Genomic DNA, 20,458 nt, shown 5'->3' with positions numbered 1-20,458 from the left:
AGAAGGGCACTGAAAAACTTGAGGAAGTTTGGTGAAGAGCCACCAAGAGAGTTGGGGGTGGAGCATTTGCCCTGTGAGGGAGGTGGAAGGTGCAGAGGGAGGTGGGCTTGTTCAGCCCACTGAGAAGAAGGCTTCAGGAGGATGTCAGGGAAGCCTACCAGTTAAGAAGCAAATTACTGAGCAGACCAGATGGAGCCAGGCTCCTCATGGTGGTGCATAGTTTGGAGACGTGGCAGTTGAAAGAAAAGAGGTTGAAACCTGTTACAAGGAAAAAATTCCTTACAGTCAAACCCTGGGACAGGTAGACCAGGGAGATCACACATTCTCTACCCCTGGAGGTTTTCAATGCTAGACTGGATAAAGCCCTAAGCAACCTGATAGACCTCAGAACTGACCCCACTGGAGGTTGGACCAAAGTCCCTTCCAACCTAATTGAGCCTGCCTTCTCTTAGGGAAAAGAGGGTGTACAGAATGATCACCAAGTCCAGAGCTTCCTCCTCAGCCATGCTGTGGGAGCCCTGCAGTCAGCACAACCACCCTAAGATCATCCCATGACAGCTAGAAAAGCCTTGTCAAACACTGTGAATATCAAGGGAAAAAAGTAGGACAAAGGATTCAACTGAGTTGTGACAGCGACACGTGCCTGTGCTGGGGGAGGAGAAGGAAGTGGTGGAGCACACCAGTTAAATGGGCCAAGAGCCTGGACACAGTAATGTATCAGCTGCATCACCAGCAGAGTGAAGCCGTGAGGTGGAAATACACCCTTCCCCTCTGCCATGTGCACAGCCTGGTCACAGGAGAGTGCTCAGCTGTGAGCAATGTCTTCTTTTCAGTAAGAGCAACCATGCACAAATTTAATTGTCCCATTATTTTAACTGCTGAGAGGGACTTTGTGAGATGTGGGAAGCACAGGTCCCTCATTCTGCTGCAAGGGCCAGGTCTTGGCAGTGGCCAAGATGCTGGGGCAGGTCCCACCTCTGTCCTGTAGCTGAGGACACTTCCTCTCCAGGGAGAGAAAAAAATTGTGAAGATGCTCATGTTATCTAATAGAAGAGAGATGTCAAGTTTATCATGACTCACCTTTCAAAGCTGTCAAAAAAATCCCCCAAACCCAACACATCTTAAAAGGTGGAGGACAGAAATGAAAGGAAAAGTAGTGGCTGAAGGTTTGGTTTCTGGTTTGGTACGTGTACAGGGAGGATGCCAGAGACAGGTGGGAGCTCAGTCTGTGGCCACTGCCACGCTCCTACCCTGTCCCTGGCATCCATCAGCCCTGCCAGGGAGGTGAACTCTGAAACCAAGACTGAACGGCCCAGCACCAGCAAAACATCACCCTCATCTCAGTTAACTGGAGTTATGTGCTGGCTCAGCCAGAAGGATGGACCACAACAGTGTAGCACTGCCTCTCTTGCTCTCTCCTGGGGAAGTTTCCCCAATTGTGAGAAATCATCTCCTCAAAGAAGACGGCTCCCATTCTCCATTCCCCCAGCACAGGTGGAAGAAACGGTAGTTGGTTCTGTAGAGGGTACAGAGGTGGTTTTATTTGCTATTTGCACTGAAAGTTTCTGTTCTGTTGTGATCTATTCTTGTTATTTCAGCCTTCAGATTAAAAAGGAATAGATACTGGAATATGCTGGGAGATTTTTGGAGTCACTGAGGATCATCTCAGGCACAAAGATGTCCTTCTGTCATTAAAATATCTCTTTCCATCTTAAAAATGGGGTCTTTTTTTTCCTGTGCTCTGAATGTGGTGCTGGTCCAGAGCCACTCAATGCAATAGGATCATTGCAGGATAACTCAGGGAGGAGAGGACATGCAGAGGTCATCCTGCTCCAAGCAGGAGGACTGATGAGGAATGTGCTCTCACTTTCCCTACATGTCCTTTGTGACCACTTGTTTTTGTGCAGGAGAAGCTTCTTGCTCCCCTCAGTCTTGTCCATGTTCTGGATGTCTTGCTGTTGAGTTCACTGATGTAACATCTGAATTTAAAACCAAACAAGTGCACTTCTCATGGCTGTATGACCTGGGACACACAGCACTCGTCTGCTTCCAATAAGAGGTGTCAGAATCCAGTAAACTGGAATGGAAAAAACATCAGGATCAAAGACAGTTGGTCCAAGAGAAGCTCCAAACCAGCCAATGCGGATTTTTGCCTACACGTTTCAACCACTGCCTGGCTGCTGCCTGTAAAGGTATCCAATAACAAAGGATTTGCCAGAATTGGCATCACAAATGTGAATTATCAGAAGAGAAGCCAGCGCTAGGTGTGCTGAGCATGGCCTCTCTGTTTAAGCATTGTGCTCCATTGAGTTCAAAGTGTGGATTGTGGCACGGTAGGCAAACACTCAAGCTCTGTCCAAACAAGGTCCAGAGGTTTAGATGCTCAGCATTTAGGTGCTTGCAAAATATGTTGACCCCTGAGGCTCATGATAAAATCTAAAGCTCCCTTTGAAAGGTAAGTGTTTAACATAAAGGAGCTGGTGTCCCATTGATCTGCTGCCAATGTTTTAACAAGAGGAAGCCACAAGTATTTCCCTGTGTGAATCTTGCACAGTGGATGAGAAGAGACTAAACAATTCTTTTTCTCATGTTTGCCAAAGAAGGATTCTCCAGCCAGCACCAAGAAGAGAGAGGGCAGCAGTGTCAAAAAGAGAAGAAAGGAATAAAGCCTATGTGCATTAAAAATTGTAAATAAATAGAAATACTTGTGTCTAGAAAATCAAGGTCTCTGTATGATTCAGGCAGAGTTTATCCTAGAGGTGGGGAGAGGAAGCCCACAGCTCTTCTTCTCCAGGGTTGGTTTTTTTTTTTAATTATTGACACTTTATACAATCTGGTGCTCTTCTAAATATAATTTTATTAGCATGAGAAGCCACTTGGCAGCAGGAAGCTAATGCTGGTGAGTTCACAGCTTTCAAGACAAAGCGTTCTCCTAGAAGGAAGAAGAAAGACTGATTTGGAAAGAAGAGGCTCACAGCTTCTGCCTAAAACCAGCCTCCACCTGCCATCTTCTTGTCGCAGGCTTAAATGGAGCAATATTTCCCAGCCTCAGCTTGTTTGTCTCTGGTTTCCAAAGGAGATGAGGCATATGCAGTCACGCTGTTCACCAGCTCTCCTGTCACCCTCCCACAATAACCTCCCAGAGAGGAAGGAACATCTCTATGGAGGCTGGGTAAAGAATAAAGCCACCCGCTGCCACCCACCCCCTGGGATTGGGGGGAATTGGGCAGGAGCCCACGAGTGGTTGCGCTTCTTGGCTGCCCAGCGAGCGTGTGCCAGTTTGTCAGGAGGGACAGGACGGGACAGAAGAGCTACGGCTGCTGGGGATGGGAAGACAGAGCCCGTGGGATCTGCGGGAGCAGTCGCTCTGGCACAGGGAGCACCTTGCTTCCCGGGAGGAGAAGGGTGAGGAAATAGCACAGTAGAGCGAAGCCACTCATTAGGCTCTAGCATGGCTGTATCGAAGCGCTGTTCTGGGTGCTACGGCAAAAGGAATCCAGCCCAAGAATCGTGCTGAGCTTTATTTTATTGAGCAGAGGCGGCGGAGAGGAGGGCGAGCGGCTCCCGTCTCCGTCTGCGGCCGCCGCTGCCGGGGGTTCGGCTGTCGCTGCTCGGTGACAGCGAGGACTCAGCATTTCCCCAGGTGCTTCAATCTGATCTTCCCTCCGCTTCTCCTGTAAAAGGAGCAAGACAGACTTAGACAAAAGCAGTGTAAGACAGTCACAGCACTCGGGGACAAGGAGCTCGTCTGTCCAAAGAGGATCATTTGCCTGACTCGTGCCGGTGTACCCTGGTGCCTCACAGGGGACATCAAGCCATTTTCTTCTCTCCTTGCTCTTCTCTGCTTTCCCCTAGGATAAGGTAGACTTGAGTATGCACCACATCTTAAGGACTGCTAAGGAAAAACCAATATTTTGCAAGTACATTCAGTCCAGGGGTGCTGGCTCCTATTGCATCTCCTTTAAAAGGTGACAGAGGAAAAGGAGAAACTCAGGTTCTTCCTCTGAGAGTTTGTGTCCTGTTCCGCAAAGTCCATTCAGACTTTTCAGGAATAATTTGGCACGGCTCAGCTCCCGCATTCCTCCAGACACTTCTCAGTATCCAGAAGTGTGGGCAGAGAGAGTTGCAGCCTGTGGTGTATGGTGGGGAATGTGCATCAATTTACGACGTGCAGAAGGTACATGCAGGATGCAATTGCCTACCGGGCCCCGTGCTGCCTCTCAGCATGGCAACCAGCAGTGTGCAAAGCCTAGAAATGAATTTAAATTAACTTGCATTCATGTGGCTCTGTTCCAAGGAGGAAACATTCCACTTGGCACCATTCAGGGGCTAGTCCATACAAGAGGAGCAGCCTGGATGCGGGGCCTCCCCTCTGTGAAGAAGATCATTACGTACGTGGAAATGGAGCCAGCTCTCTCTGTTATTTGGATCCCCCTCTGCTCCCACTTACAGCACTGCCTTGCAGAAGGCACACTTGTTCCCGTACGTGATGCCATCCGTGCCGCAGTGGGGGTTGGACTCCCTCGTGCAGTACACGCTTCTGTTTACGAACTCTCTACAAATCTGCAAAAGGAATATTAAAAAAAAAAAAAAAAAAGAAAAAAAAAAGATCCAAACCCTTTCAGGACTCCCATACTCTCTCTTTCACTTTCCAAATTGGATACAAGGTCACTAATGTAATGTCTTTTCTGCCAGGAGTACTGAAGTGGCAGTGATGACACTGCCTATTTACTGAAAGAAAAAGCCCTGTCAGAAACGAGCAGAAGCAATGTTTCAGGGGAGTTTTTGCCCCATGTGTGAGGAGGGAAACTGTAATCACCTGGGAGAAGTCTTGATCTCCCAAAGACAGAAGTGGATTAGCTTAGGCATGTAAGAGAGGAGTCAGCACTGATGCTCTTTCAGGCACTTGGCTCCAGGTCAGCTCAATGCTCCATGGCTTCATGCATCTTGCGAAACTGTGCTCTCACCTTGGTTCTTGCTGAGCTTTCTCTCTTCCCAGTGGAAGGAGGGGAAACCCTTAATCTATTGGGAATTAAAAACGGTGTCCAGGAAATTTACAGGTATTTTGTCTCTGGACAGGTCCCAGGGATGGGCTTTGTTTGGGGGTATAAAACACTCTCAATAGTCCCTTTGTTCCATGAGAAGTTTGGACAGTGGAGCAAAGTGGACAAAAGGAGTGCATACAAACACAACCCTGTACAAGCACCCTAGACCTAATCATGGGAAACATTTGCTAAACCAGCCTTCTATTTCCCTGGTCGACTTGCTAACATGGTCACACATAACATCCCCTGTACAACAGTGGACTCCCCAAAGTGTTGGGTCATCTTGGAAGGACCCACTTGTTCCCAGCAGACATTAAAAACCGTTTACCATACACCAAGATCTGGGTTACAAAACCATTCTTCTAGAAAATACAGATAGAGTAAGCAGAAACAGGTGCACTAACCTCTTCAATGTCTTGACCTTCTACATCTGGAAAAGAAAACAACAAAAAAAACAAACAGAGATTTTACACGTCAGCATTATTTTCTGACAGAGGCTGAACTAAAGTCACAAACCCTTTATGCAAACCCCAGTGAAACAGATAGCGGGTTTTTCCCACTCCATCATCCTGCGCGGCGGAGGAGGGGGGTAGGAAATACATTATCTGAATTGCTTTTCAGTATTTTGCTTTTTTGAAAAATGTTACTAAAATACCACGCAATCAGTCATTCAGCTGCTAACTGCACCTCAGACACATAACCCAATCTCCTGGAAGGCAGCCACTCCCGGGGAAGCGAGCTGCCGTATCCGATCTGGAGCCGCGTTCAACAGAGATTTTAAAGCTATATTGACTTTTGAGGCTTTTAGGCTCCTGCACCTCTGAACAATGAAAATGGCTGGTGCTGCTGACAAGGATATACTGCGGAGAAGGAGATCCTGTGACCAGCTTGACAAGCCATTCTCAGCACAGCCCAGAGACTCTCCCAGAACAACTTCATCCCGAGCGAGATACAAAGAGACGTCGTGGGGTGATAAAGAGCAGGACAGGCAGTGCCGGTCAGTAAAAGTGAAAAAATACCCGCTGTAACCACTGGCTTGAAGATAATCAGTCCATCCTCTCTATATTTCTTCACTGCAAAGACTGCAGTCAGGCGTGTAGGTTGAGTCAGAGCTGCGGGACAGGGCGACCCTGCGATGTCTCTAAGGGGGAGCCTGACACTCAAGGGTGGGTTGAATGCAGATTTGAAGAATCTGGGTCACAACACACTGGGAAAAATACCTAGCATCTCACAGAGCAACGGGGCAGCAGATGTTCGGAGGGGAGGCAGTACCTGCTGGGTCAGTGGGATCTCTGGCTGTGATGCTGCTCAGATGGCTCTGGGCAGGAGGGAACCTGGGGCAGGAGATAGGAGGACCTTGTCCCACACTCATCGCCTCCCCAACATTGGAAATCCCAACCAAGCCTCAGTCAACTGGACCATCGCTCATCAACCCACCCTACTTCTTCTGCCAACTGCATCACCCTTTGGTCTTCTATCCCCGGTGCTTTTGTATTTATCGTGTCCTCAGGTTAGGCTGGGCTGCCTTAACTGTAAAGTCACTATTAAGGCTATCTGCATATTATTTACAAAATAGCTCATTCAATAGCTTTTATAAATATTACATGCAGCTACACAAGACTTTGTGATGATGCCTCTTGACATTTGTTTATTTTATAGGAGATCACAGAGTTTGCTGCTATTCTGCCTGGCCTTGGAAGGAAGCTTCAGCACTCTGACGGAACCCAGTCCCAATTAAGACTCAATTAGAGACAGATGAATATTTCATAATGAATAATGTGTACGAAGTAATTCACCTCTTTTCTCCATGCACAGCTTGCAATTTTCTCAAGTGAATTCTTTATTCAAATTATTCACAGAAAACCAAGTATAAATAATTCTTGTTCTGCATGTTCTTCAGTAACTGTCACCACAAACCTTCCAGAGCTGGGTCAGCTGGACACAAGCAATCGATAACACTGACATGACCCATATGTTCAAAAATCATCACTCAGCTTCCCCACATCATCAGAGAGATATGTAAATCTCCAGATAAATAAATGCTGGATCCTTTTAATTTGCCCTCTTTGTTCTGACTCCTTGAGGACATTTGAATTTAATTTTCAAGCTTTTCTCTGCAACATAAACGAAAGCTGAAACTTTCATCTAATTACGTTTCCACATCTCCAAGGAAAACACCAAATAACAAGATGCTTAGGATCAAAACAGGAGCTGATGACCCTGAGGTGAATGAGTTTCTTCTCTAACTCGTTCTGCAAAACTCTCCAGCGAACATTTCTACCAAAAAATTCATAATTACGCTCTGCTTTGGTACATTTGCTGAAAGAGCCGCTTAGAATTTGCTCGCTCTGTCTCCCAGTGACACCTCCGCTGCGTTATTCACTGCAGAGGCCCACGAGGAGTGGAAATATGTCATACGAGTGAGCAAACCCCACAGACATTTTCTACTTGCTCAGCTTTATCTTCAAGCCTGTCATCCGCTGATCAAGACTCTCTGAAGTTTGCTGTTGTCAAGAAAGATTTGGGTTTGTTGTTTTTTTGGTGTTTTTTTTTTTTCTTTTCTAGGCTAGGGAGAAGATCACTTACCCGAGAAGAAAGAGAGCAGGAGGAGGCTGAGAAGCACTAAGGCACCTGTTGCCTTCATGCTGCAGGTAGGTCTTTAGTCCAAGCCAAGCGACCTGCGCGAGAGGTGTCGTCTCAGCACCAGAGCCCACAGTGCACACTCAGACCTGCCTTTCTGTGTATTTATGCACCCATCCGTAGCTGTCCTCATTCCCCACCTTAATTGTGAGAACTTCTCCACTTCATTTCTAAAGCCATTATTGGTCCTGGCCGTGTTTATGGTGCTTTAGGAATGCTGCCCTGTCCACATCAAACCTAGAAAGGGCTAATTATATGAGTGATAGACTCGGGCTTGTAATATCTTTTTTTTTTTTTCTAAATAGTCACAGGATTCTCACAAGGGTGAATTTTCAAAGCGGTGATTCATCAGGGAAGCTGGTAATTTTCATTCTCTGGGCCCTCGCTGAATGCCAGCTCCAAGGGTTTGACTGCGGCGTGATGACACTCACTAGACGTTACGAAATAAATCACAGCATGAGAATATGTTGTCTGTGAAACCAATTATACGTTGTTCCCTGGCTATTTTTGAGGATGGTTCTAAATCTGTTGGGTTGGGGTGGAGAAGCGCTCCGGTGTGACATGCTCTCATAGCTGTGTGCACAGTCCCAGATAGGACTGCTGACTCTCCTCCCTGAACTATTTAAACTCTAGCTGTCAATTTTTTCCAGTTTTTTCGTGTTCACAAACATATGTTAGGGCTCTGCTCCCACAGCAAGTGCCAATGAAGGGAATTTGGTGGGGAATCAGGAGACTCGAGCTCTATTTCCAGCTGAGTCTGTGGAAAGATTTGTCTTCAGCTGCACCATTTCCAAAATATCTGTTCAGGTAATAATAAAATTTTAGCCCACTTTCCTAAGAGGACAAGGCTTATGAGAACACCATGTGTAGATATATATGTTTATTAGTTCCCCCTGTAAATTTTGAATCTACTAGTTCCATCCAAATTTGACATAGGAATGAAAAAAAAAAATTAAAATAAACCCAACATCTTTATACATTTTTCTAGCAACAGAGGAAAAATCCTACTAACGTCCTCATCCAGTGAGGGAGAGAGTTTCTGCAGGAGAGTAACGTTATGAAGGCCCTACATCTGTGCAAGCATTACAGTTTGCAGCTTGCCAGACATCTTAAAATCCACACAGCAGAGAAACCGTGACTGACAGGTGAATTCTCGGATGTCTATTAAGGGTGAGCTCACGACACAGCCTCTCATATAATTTAGTTATCAAGTCAGTCAGCCACAGCGCCGTTCAAAATCACGCTTAGTTCTGCCACTCGCAGCACTACTTGTTTGCCTTTTCTGGTTTCATACGTCACTGCTCACAACCACAGCCCTTAACGTCTCTGTCCTTTATCTACCCGACTGTTTCGGTTGGTGCAGCAAAACTGACTGGCTCAAGCCTTCACAAACGTACCACAGGGACCAATCCCTTCCGGGCTGAGGAGAGGAAGAGACTAAATTACCAACCTCATCATTATCATTATTACCCCTTTCCACTTCTTTATAACATCTGAAACAGGCTACTTACCGGCTGAGGTAAGGAAATCCTTCTGTCCCTCTGCCTTCTCTGAAAATCAGGGATAGAAGAAGGGCACCTGGACCTCATTTTGCAGTCTAATTGGTGTAGTTGGGCAGAAGACTTGATGGTCTCAAGCTGAGTACCTACCTGTGCTGGACCAGTCTTCACTCTTATGTGATACAAACCTTTCCATCTTCTAAAGAGTTTTGCTTTGAGGCTCTCGAGGCATCTAGAATAAAGTCATATACCCAGTACTTGCCATTTTCTGTAGGTGAGCAGCTCTTCTATGGGCTTTTCCAAAGCCTCTTGACCTCCTAAGCAAGTATCTGGCTTCCTCAGGCCAGTTTCTTCCTCAAACTACTCCTGCAGAGGAGGCTCACTGTAAGAACTTGTTGCTGAAGACAATTTCCTGCTATGGCCAAAACTCCACTAGTCTGTGGCCACTCTATAAAGCCAACAAGAAATTATAGTAGAGCTTGGTCCTGTGCTGACAGGTGTCTCTTCACTTAGGCTGTTCCTTAATTATTTTTCACACACACACACAAGCACATAAGCAGTGAAAACTCTCATGACCCTCCAGTTTGTCTTTTTTTAAGAGCAGGCACAATGTTGTGATTTATACTGCCTGTACTAACAGAAAAAAACTCTGAAAACTAGAAGTGCCAATCTTCTTCCTAGGACAGAGAATTGCTCTGTGCTAGTACCAGGGGAAGGACAAGCCTCTTACCTTCTGCTGGAAAGGACCTACAAAATTCCTGGTGAAGAAATTTTCTACTTCAGGAAACAAGATCCAAAGAAAAAGCTTGGAAGTCAGAGATTTTGTCCTAAATAGCAGCCTTAGCAGCAGATATGTTGCTACATAACAAGAGAATGGGAGGTGAAGAAAGGAAGAGGAAGAGAGTGTGTGAGCCATGACACTTGGACTTTTTACCTGTGCTGCTTGCATATTAGCTCCTTGACTCACAGAAAAAGATGACACATTATCATGAACATACATATATATCATTGCTCCTCCGGTGCACTCTTTAGGCTACCACAAAGATGTTATCTCCATACCTCTTTTTTCAAGATAGAAACCATCTTGGAGCTACCAGCACATCTTCTGGGCCTTCTTTCCTAGGGCTAGAAGATCTAAGACCTTTTCCAGTAGGGTCTGCTGTCCTACCTCTGCCTCAGATACCCCAGATACAACTTTTCATGTCTCTTCTCCAAGAAGCTGAAAACCTGAGCCCCATCTAATTTCTCCTTGGGTCCTCATTAGGCTCATTACAGCCTTGCCTAGCCTGCTGCAATTTTCTGCTGATCAACACAGTCTCGATGGACACACCCTTCAATGAAGCAGCAGTTCCTAATTTTCTTCCCTATGAGATAGCCTCCTCCCTTTGCCATAAGCCTCCTTTGTATAAAGCACTGCCAGACCTGCCCCTTGCCCAGGTAGGGCTGACCATGGCCACCTTTCTCTTCCACACTTCTCCAGGGCCATCCCCCCATGCCAGGGCCCTTAAAAGAACCAGTTCCTCCAAGACTCAGTGCTGTTACAAAGACAAATCCATTTACACTCTATAAGACACCAAAATTAGGGAAGTGGTAGTATTTTATAGCAGCATGGATTCTCTTCTGATGGTTTGGTATGGAGTGACATCCTCTCATGAGGGCTTGGGCTGGTGTGTGATTGGTGTTAGGCTTTGCTCTTTATTGTGGTTTATTTCACAGCTTCTCCCGCCTAATGGATAAGTACCTAAAAGCCTGAAGACCATTACCCCTGCCCTGAAAAAAAATCCCCAAAAACCAGTCCATGGCAAAGAGGGTGGTTGCATTTCGTTTATTGATCAATCGAAGCAGAGAGCAATGTGTGGTGGTCGAGGGAGTGGGAAAGAGCATGTTTGATTGCAGGATTTGTAAGGGAAAAATCAGGGCAAAGAGTGTGGCTCCAGCGCTTAGCACGCACCACGGTGTCTGAGGAACAGACTTCCCCGGCTCGTCCTGAAGAGAAAGAGGGAGAACAAAATTACAGTCATGGATCTCAGCTTTATAGTCTAACTCTACCCAAATAAGCCAGTGCTCTTGTGCTCTCCAAGTTATAAAGTACTTTGCTTCATGTTTCCCCTCTTTCCTGATTCCCCAGGTTACATGTTGATTCAAGTGAAAGAGTTTTGGGACAAACCCCATAATTTTGGACACCACCTATGTCACAGTTTAAATCACGCTGGCAGGGAGGGAGTCAGCAGCACTACGAGCCTGCGAACGGGGATCTGGATTTAATTGCAAGGGAAGGAGAAGACTCACTCGGGCTTAAGATCTGCAGTGACTGGGAGGTGACAGAGGAGTGAGTGTCCGGAGAGGAATGTGGGGCAGGGATGGATTTACTGAGGGGTTAACGGGATCTCTGGGGCTTCCACACCAGCTACCACCACTGCGTGTGTGCTCCAGCTCCTCTGGCTTCACAGCCACATGGTGAGCTCCATACTTACGAAACTGCGTTGCAGAAGTGGCACTTGTTTCCATAAGTTCTGCCATCAGAGCCGCAAAGGGGGTCGTAGTTGGAGGTGCAGAGGAGGTTGGTACCCTTCTGCTGGGTGCAGTCAATGCTCTAATAAGGGAGCAACAACAGGTTTTAAAGCTTTTGTCCCCCGTACTTTCCTACATGAGTGCTTTATGTTTATTTAATGTTTATGATATGGCAAAGCATAAAAGCACTTTTCAGGTTCAGAGCTCTGTAGTTCTAGCAACTCTGCAAACTTGAAAGCAGAGAAAGTGCTTTCCTGGAGCAGCCTGAAGCAGGGAGAAGGCAGAGGGAGGGGAATCTAATAAATAGTATTATAAATAGTGAAATGACCATGCTGGTATTTCCAGGCTGACCCTCAAACTGGCTGCTCTGGTTCAGCAGACTAGCAGAGGCAAGCGTCCAGAAAGTGGATGGTTGCAAGCCACACTGTAGAAAGTACCCCCACCTGAGGAATCACAGCTACTGATAGTGCTGGTAGGATATGGCTCTCCTGCCGAAGGGATGAGGCAGCATCTCTTGCTTACCCCCTTACCCCGCAATTGAAAGTCTCGGCACCCATGACTGCTGTGTTCCCAGGTCAGAGAGGGAACTGCATATGAGAGTCATAGATTTGGTTCAGAACCCTTCGACCCTGACATATTTCAACTATTTTCTTCAAACCCTATTTCCAGGCCAAATGCACCAGGACAGTGCAGGTGTTTCTATCATTTAGTTATTTTTCAGTGAATTTGTGTTGTAAAATATATTGTAACTGCAGTGAAGAGCGCAGATTTACCTCCGTTGGCTGGTAGCATGCTCCCATATTGCGCAGGTTAACGTCCAGTCCATTCCTTTGGGAAGAAAGCGAGTTGAGAATGAATGAGCACAGACTTCATGAGTCAAACTACCTCGTTACGCTCTAAATACCAACAGAGCATCTACTGATCCAGAAACTGCTCCCATGACCCAGCCCCTTCACTTACGCCACAGCGTTGCAGAATTGGCACTTGTTTCTGTAGGTAACTCCGTTGGTGCCGCAGATGGGTGAGTACTCCAGGCTGCAGGGGATGCTAGCACCATTGATTGTTCTCATGAAGCCAGTACAGTCGAACTGGAACAGTCACAGAACAACAGTTTGATCTCTGCTCCCCTTTGTATCAGTCCCATGCAATGGAACACGGCGCAAGAGACGTCTCCCCCTCCCTCCAGAGCTGGAAGGGGAGAGGAGCTTCCAGCCCCAGCGTGGTGGAGTTAGAGGAGCATGAACAGTTGAAATCCTGCACATGGGTACGGTGTGACCCTGGAGGTCTGTTTTTTCCTGTCCTGAAATGGGCTTCATTCCTATTCTCTTGGGGGTTTTCATGGTGAACATCACCATGAAGGGTCTTTGCCTAAAATGCTTTATGCAGCAGCAACATTTATTGTGGAATGTCAATGCTGCTTGAAAATGGAGTTTACGCTCACCTCCGTGTTTCTGCAATTACTCTGAATGTACTGAAATGGAAGTCGTCGTATTACATTAAATTGCACAGCCAGAGTGTTTCTTTACTTTCTCTCTCTGAACTAAAGATAGAGATACTTCTCCACTTCACAGTAACTGCATATATTGATAAACAAACTTTATGACAAATGTTCTGATAGATCATTTTTTCTATTACAAAATTACGATTGAGTCAAAATCCAAACTTCCTCTGGGGATTTCTTAGCTTCAACAAAGCTCTAAGTCTAAAGAGAAGTGTTTTGATAATGCTGAAGCATTATTGAAATCAAAAGTTTCCATTCTTAAGTCTGGTGTTACACACAAGATAACATTTTAAAACTCATTGATTTTTACTGTTCAAACAAAATGTAAATTAAATTCTTGCAAATTTGAAATTCTTTGATTTCATTCAATTTCTGACCATCTGAAATTCCATGGTTTTAATACAGAATTAATCCTAGGTGGGGTTTCTGTCTAACTCTCTACCACCATTTCACCCACCACTGCTCAGAGCAGCAGGAGAAGGAACCCATCTCAGACCTTACCTTAACGCATCTTCCATCGTGCTTCTTGTCAAGGGCTTGGTTACGGCTAGAGGGAGAGAGATGGAGAAGTAAAGAAAGGATTAATCTGTTGATACCATGTAGTCACCTCGCTCATTAAGTCTCTCCACGCGTAAAGCCCCAGTAATTAATCAGATTCAGGAGCTTTGACACGGAAGATCGCAGGCATTAGGGAAGACAGAAATTTGTGAAAAATCTAGTCCACCCTATGCTTAGTCAGAACCCCAAAGGCTTTTTTTCTGCTGCATTGTAGGTAATCGGGAGACCTTATACTCACAACAATTCCCTGCAGAGGGAGCACTCGTTGGGGTAGGTCACACCGTTGGTGCCACAGACAGGTTCGTAGTTGCGGGGACAGACAACAGTCGCTGTTTTTCCAGAAAACTGGTATGGGCCGCAGGATGCCTGTTAAAGGAGACTTGTTATGTACCCGAGCGGAGAGAAGGGTGTGCTGGTGTTAATCATGTTTTCGCTGTGTTGGGAGACTATGGTTGGTCATTTTTTCACTCTACAATTCCTCCACGGTGAAGAAGAGAGGGAACAAAATATGCTTCTTACAGCATGCAAAAGCACCTTCTTGCTATTAAGACTTTCAGTACTTTTGGCAAGCACTGCAGGGAAAATGATCATTCCTTAGGGAATCAAGACGGCAGATATTTAGGCAGTTATTCAATAGTTGTATAGATTTTCTGCTGGCACTCTGCGCTGTGCTGACTCTCACTCTACATTATTAAACACTGTCTTTTTTATCATCAACATGGTAAGCTATCTTTCTCTGACAAAGGTGTTTTCTTTTTTTGGGGGGAAAGAGGTGGTATAATACTTAGGGGGGCTTTTCCTTCTTTCTTTCTTACTTAGTCTCTTTTTTTTTTCTCCCTCAAGCCTTTCCTGGGGTACAGCATGAGTATAAATTATTCATCTAGACTTAGAAATCTAGACTAAATGACAAAGATATACTACTCACCCGTCGTTGAGCAGTAACAAGATCTACAATAAAAAAAAAAAAACAAAACAGAGATTATAAAATGTAAAAATTATACAATGTCCTTCACCAAAATTCATCTGGAATCATCGATTTCCCAACAGAATAACCAAATACACTGTCTTATTACTGAGAAGTGATTGTTTTCCCAAATATTCCATTTAATCCAAGTAAATAAGACATTATATGCTAAGATTAAAAAATCAATTATCTGTGAGAACAGAAATTTTGGCTCACTAAAGAAGAAATAGGACATCAACGTTTCTCCCTATGTAGCACTATTATCCCCACTGAATGTCCTAAGTTTAAATCAGACAAATGCACCCTATCAATCTATAGCATTTATCTGCACAAGGATAAAGTTAATTAAAAGAGAGCTTGCACATTACTAAATCATCACTTCTCCAAAAGGCTGATGTCTCCTTGAAAATGCATATATAAAGGCAAAGGTTGAGGAGGACTAGAGATACTAGCATAGACTGTAACAAAAAACAACTTACCAGAAAGGCAGCCGAGGAGCACAAGCCCAAGAAGGGCAACGCTTCCTGTGGTCTTCATAGTGGAGATGGTTGGACCGTCTGTTACTTGCAGATCTGTTGCCGTTGAGGTCAGTAGATGGTTTTCAGCCTTCCCTCGCTGCACTATATATATACATCTCCCTGACCTTGTCAAGTCATCCCATAGCGTAATTATTTGCTCGGTAAACTAGGAAAATTGTATTGATTATTGAGTTGAGCTCTAAAGAATACTTGTTTGTTAGAGAGATGCCCAGAAGAATTAAACAAAAATGTGAGCTACACCCAGGTTGTTAACAAAGGCGCCCTCACAATGAGTGATTTGTACTTTCCAAACAAGAGCACTGTCTCAATTGTAGGTGTTGTGAAATTACGTATGGAAGTTGGTAAAGCAAAAAAAGGCCATTTGTTGAAAGTCTTTGAACTTGTGCCCACCACATGCCATACACTAGACGGTATCTGGACTCCACGAGAGTTGCATGGTACACCAGGATGGAGGGTCAGCAGCATGGGAGACTCTAAGCTTTTACAGACAAAAAATCTGGGGTTTGGCAGGCATCAGGGCACTTTAAAGATGCTGAGGGCTCAATGCAGAGCTCTTTTCTGCTACATTGGATTTGTCACTAACAGGAAGGAAGCAGTCATCACAACAGGAAAGCATTACCTAAAACTTGGGAAGTTTATAAGACATTTCTATGTAGGAGCAAGAGTTATTCACCTGTTGGCAATGGGCATCAGTCTGATTAAGAAATAACAAGAATAAGTAGCCTTAAATCTGGACTGGGGTAATGTTTCCTCTTAATGGCAAGTCAGTGGTGTTCTGTGCAGGTGAAATTGGCTTTTTAATACCAAAGACATTCAAGAAAAATTTGCAGCAGCTGCAAACAGAAATTGAGTCTTTAGGCATCTCCCTCCCCCCTCTATTATATGGCATTAAATTTAGACTGTCAGATGAAAGCTGTTTTTCAGAGAAGATAAGTGAAAAATAATGTGCTAGGCTTTGTTAAGTGGTTCAACTCTATCGCAAGTGTATGGAAAAACAAACAAGGAATATTGCATAAAATAATACATTTTTGATTTCAGGTACTCACGGAAGGAAGTGAGGGACGGAACATGTTTATGCTTTAGAAGAAGCTTGATTCATACATGCAGCTTAAAGGCAGCCTGAGTTTTAAATAGAAAATCAGAATTGTTTTTCTTATTATCATGGGAGAAGTTCAAGTCTTGGCATGGGCAGATAAATCATAAAAATGTAGCTGAAAGTGCAAGGGAACTGTAGTCACAGAATGAAGCTTGCGGGATTTGGCCCGTTAATATCAATGAAATCATTTTCCTGAAAAATAAATGAGTAATGCCATTTGGATCTCATTCACAAATATCAGAAGTTGAAGGGTTCCTTTGAAAGCTGTTCCTGTTGTATTCTTAGCATCCTGAATGACTTGACTTTTAGATTCCTTGAACTGATTATGAGCATATTTGGAAGGGAATCAGTAATCACAGACACATTACTATTGATTATTCTCCAGGGGCAAGAACGCTAAAGCCTGGAAACAAGGCTTCCTCAGAACTTGCACCAGCCGCCGGTGGAGGTTGCACTTACTGGCTCTACAGTGGTTAGTGAGGCTACAGGAACATAGTCTGTCTCCTCTCCAGCCCCGCGACCTAAACTTCTCCATCCATATTCACCTCCAGAGCTGAGACCCCCAGTTACCAGATGCTGTGCCGCTTCTCTACTTGTCTCTCCTGCTGGGCTGAAATCACACCAGTCGCTCAGGAGCTGTTGTGAATGGCAGGGAATCTGCTAGAGAGCAGCATTATTCTTATGTATGGCCAACACCTGACCTTTGGTTAATTAGATCCACTGGGGAGATCCTCCTCTGATCCACATGCTGCTTCTGAGGGTCTGGCTGGCTAACCAAGACTGCTCCACAAGCAGCTTTTTTCCTCCAGTAATCCCTGCCACCTTACAGGGCAGCAGGGAGAAAGAAGAGAAGCAAGGAAAGAGTCTTGCTACAGGGTCTATGGGAAAGGACGGAAGATAATTGGTAGCAGCCAGGGCAGGGCAGCGAGAGCTGCTGGGCTAGGTGTGACCTGGGATTGCACAAGGAGCTCCATTAATTAAGAAACAGAGGGAATGGGACAGAAATAATTGCTGGGCAGCAGGTGGGTTGGAAACAGGCATTGGGAGCAGTAAAAAGCAACTGTCTCCATGCGTTTAGAAGAGCAAGCTTCAGGAAATGTCATACACATGTTACAAATGGGAAGGGCAAAATGAACTCACCTGCAACCCCCCCCCCGTGATATTCAGGAGTCTCGGAGTCACTTTACTGAACCATAAAGTGACTTTGAGCACAGGATTTTTTCAATCTTTCTACAGATATGAGAACCACAGAAAAGTTTAAACAAATCGCTTCCTGCTATTTCAAGTTCTTAGAGGGCAAGCTTTCAGGAAGGTTATGGCCACATGAGTGGGATAAACATCGGTAGTCACATGATGGACCCTCTTGTGTTAAAGTAAATTTCCAATAACTCTGGAAATTCTACCCAGTTTCCAACCCAGCATTATTTCTTCCCATAAAAGTGATACTTCCCTGGGAATCTTTTCCTCCGGTCTTGAGATTCCCTATCTCAAGCAAGTCCATAACCTTGCACGACTTAAAGTCATCATTTATTTCCCTTGCTTTAGTTTAAAACATGTCACAGACTTCATCTGGTTACAAAGAGAAATGATACTTTTTAATTTGCAAGGCAAAAAAAAGAAGACAGAAGTGTGCATGGAAGACCACGTGTTGTTATTGCAGCAGCACTGTCATTGTCCTTGCCCCCATGTCCTGCTGTCACACACTACAGTGTAATCAAGAATAAAGTGGTAATAAGCTCCAGTGTACACTACTATAGAGACAAATGCAAAATGCATTTCTTTGCCTTGGACTAGCGATGGGGCACACTGCAGGAGCTCCCAAACCAGGCTGCTGTTCCCAGACCTCTGCACAGGGGGGCAGAGCTGGATCTTTTATGAGAAGGCGAATTCAATTTGCAGCAAGCAAAGCCCCTGCTCTGAGCCGCGCTCATGGAATATTTCTCCTTGCAGCTCAGCTATCTGATTGCTGCCTGCATATCTCCAGTCGTTTAAGCATAGATGATATCACAGGCAAGAGTGTCTGGAATAATTTGACTGTCTGGGAGCCGCACACTAACAGCAAAGGGCTGAGGATCTGGCCCCGCACATCCAAATCCCTCAGCAAGACCCAGCTCTGACAATAGAGCAATAGCTCTGACACAGCCAGCCCCCAAAAACAACACCACCAAGTAATTTTCTTCTAAAACATCCTTTTATTTTTCTCCGCATCGAGAAAAAAACATAGTAACAAACCATTTATCCTGAATGAAGCCTCAGAGAGAAACTCCATTATCAGAAAGGTCTAGACTGGCCTGAGGTATATTTTGGCCAGAAACAAGTAAAACAATACACTAAAACAGAAGCACTGATATAAAATCGTGCAGAACAAAATAACAATATGCAATGTGTTAATCAGGTTGTGGGGTAATTGAATGGCATTTCCTAAATTCATAAACATCAGATAATGACATAAAGTGCCGAGGTACTGCTTGAAGAATCATACCATAAAATACCTCGGCAGGCAGACAAGGTTTCCTGCCTTGAATTTCCTGGAGGGAGAGTTAGATTAGTAATAGTGAGAGGATTTTGTGTTGTTGTGGCATGATTTTATTGAGCAGCAACAAAAAAAAAATATTTCCAATGAGGTGCCCATACAAGAGGACTGTCTTCCTCTGCCTCCCAAAGGAGCTGCCCCCCCGGGCCATGGGGTCTGGGGTGCCTCTGGGGTCCTGTTCTGCCCTTGATTACTCTGAATAGCTCTGCGTCAGGGTGGAGGATTGGTCCCCATTTATTTCTACTCACAGTTTCCCCTCAATTGCCTGGTGGACATTCCTGTTTAGCGGACATGGCCCCTGGAAGGTGCCTTCTGAGGACCAAGGGGATCTTGAGTGCAATCAGGAGCTCTGCTTGTCTCCAAAGCGTCATGGCTCCTGGGGACCCTCCTCATCCTCTCTGCTGCTCCTCATGAAAGAAAATAAGTGCTGGAGCCGGTGTTCTCTTACTCCCACCTCCCTCACGCAGTGGAGGGGGACAAGAAAGAGCATGAAGCCCCTGAGCCACACACCCCTCAAACCACCTCCCAGAGCCTCAGTTTGTCTTGGTCCTAAGAAAGTGCATATGAGACCGAAATGCCTTCCTGTACACAGACCTCCCTCTCACAGGAGGGACATTCCAGCCCCAGGAAGGGACTTGGCACTAACGGGTTGCAGAGAGTCATGTCTTTTGGAAATAAATTGTCTCCCTTCAGAGAGCTGCTCCCTCCAGTCTCTGGAAAGTGACACATTGTCACTTAAGATCATTAACTATTTGACTGTGAGACCGCTGCCTGTACAGCACGCCACAGTGCCAGCGCTTCGCTGTTAATGAATAATAAATTAACGCTATGACTCTGAGCCCTTCCTTTCATCAGCCAGGATTTCCAGAGGCCGAAGAATCTCAAAGGATCCTCTACGAGCGACAGTCGACATAATTACCTACAAGCAGCAGCTAAGTGGTGGGTGAGGTGCAGAAACGGGCTGCCGTAGTGATTGCTAGAAGTTCTCTGAACATCACGCCTGTTAGGACTGACTGCCCACTGGTTTTCTGCAACTCCCTGCAGCGACCAATGTTGCAGACACGAACATGGGCAGCCAGGTACCTGCCTGCCCAGGGGAAACATCCCGTCCTCTTGCTCCAGGAGGCAGAGTGAATTGCAAAACGGCTCCTCTCACCTAAAGGTGTGTTTCCAACCCTGCTTGCAAGGGGAAGAGATGCGGCTGGGCAACTGCCCTTCTTCACTCTTTCTGTTGTGGGCAAAAGAAATTGGAACTAAACCTGGAAACTGATGAGCAGCTCCCGGTGCCAGCAAGACCCTCTGGGCCTCCATGGCTTTTGCAGCACAGCCACAAACGACCCCCAACTGCAATAGTCTTGGGACTGGAACTGTCTCTAACTATGTGTATGTTCTGGTTTACTTGGGGCCTCCTTGTGCCACCAAGGTCTACCATACAGTAACGCAGGGGTGAGGCAGTGGGCATTATGAACAGCAGTGGTTGGGGACACAGATAGTTCCTCTCACCCAAGCAGAGACTGTCTGTCCAGGATGACCCTAGTGGAATAAATTGATTGGAATGTTGCATGAGGATAC

At 45.5% G+C, this 20,458-nt stretch overlaps 2 protein-coding genes across 2 annotated transcripts; both read right to left on the bottom strand.

Annotated features, from left to right (window-relative positions):
* Nucleotides 1-2,945: 2,945 nt before the first annotated feature.
* LOC106891379 (serine protease inhibitor Kazal-type 6-like) lies at nucleotides 2,946-7,927 on the bottom strand. The gene is made up of 5 exons (XM_014947844.1): nucleotides 7,826-7,927; nucleotides 7,632-7,723; nucleotides 5,450-5,475; nucleotides 4,451-4,563; nucleotides 2,946-3,674 (listed from the first exon to the last, which is right to left on the bottom strand). The coding sequence occupies exons 2-5, from the start codon at nucleotides 7,687-7,689 to the stop codon at nucleotides 3,629-3,631; spliced, it is 243 nt and encodes an 80-aa protein (XP_014803330.1). The 5' UTR covers nucleotides 7,690-7,723; nucleotides 7,826-7,927; the 3' UTR covers nucleotides 2,946-3,628.
* Nucleotides 7,928-11,124: 3,197 nt separating this feature from the next.
* LOC106891305 (double-headed protease inhibitor, submandibular gland-like) lies at nucleotides 11,125-15,255 on the bottom strand. Its single transcript, XM_014947756.1, has 8 exons — nucleotides 15,198-15,255; nucleotides 14,680-14,702; nucleotides 13,993-14,120; nucleotides 13,698-13,743; nucleotides 12,656-12,783; nucleotides 12,469-12,523; nucleotides 11,659-11,777; nucleotides 11,125-11,170 (listed from the first exon to the last, which is right to left on the bottom strand). Exons 1-8 carry the CDS (start codon nucleotides 15,253-15,255, stop codon nucleotides 11,125-11,127), a joined length of 603 nt encoding a protein of 200 aa, XP_014803242.1.
* Between the last annotated feature and the right edge of the window lie 5,203 nt (nucleotides 15,256-20,458).

The sequence above is a fragment of the Calidris pugnax genome, unplaced genomic scaffold (assembly GCF_001431845.1).
Source record: "Calidris pugnax isolate Ruff unplaced genomic scaffold, ASM143184v1 scaffold27, whole genome shotgun sequence".
Classification (NCBI taxonomy): Eukaryota; Metazoa; Chordata; class Aves; order Charadriiformes; family Scolopacidae; genus Calidris; species Calidris pugnax.
Note: the sequence above shows the minus strand (reverse complement) of the source record. Positions and strands in the feature narration are given on the sequence as shown.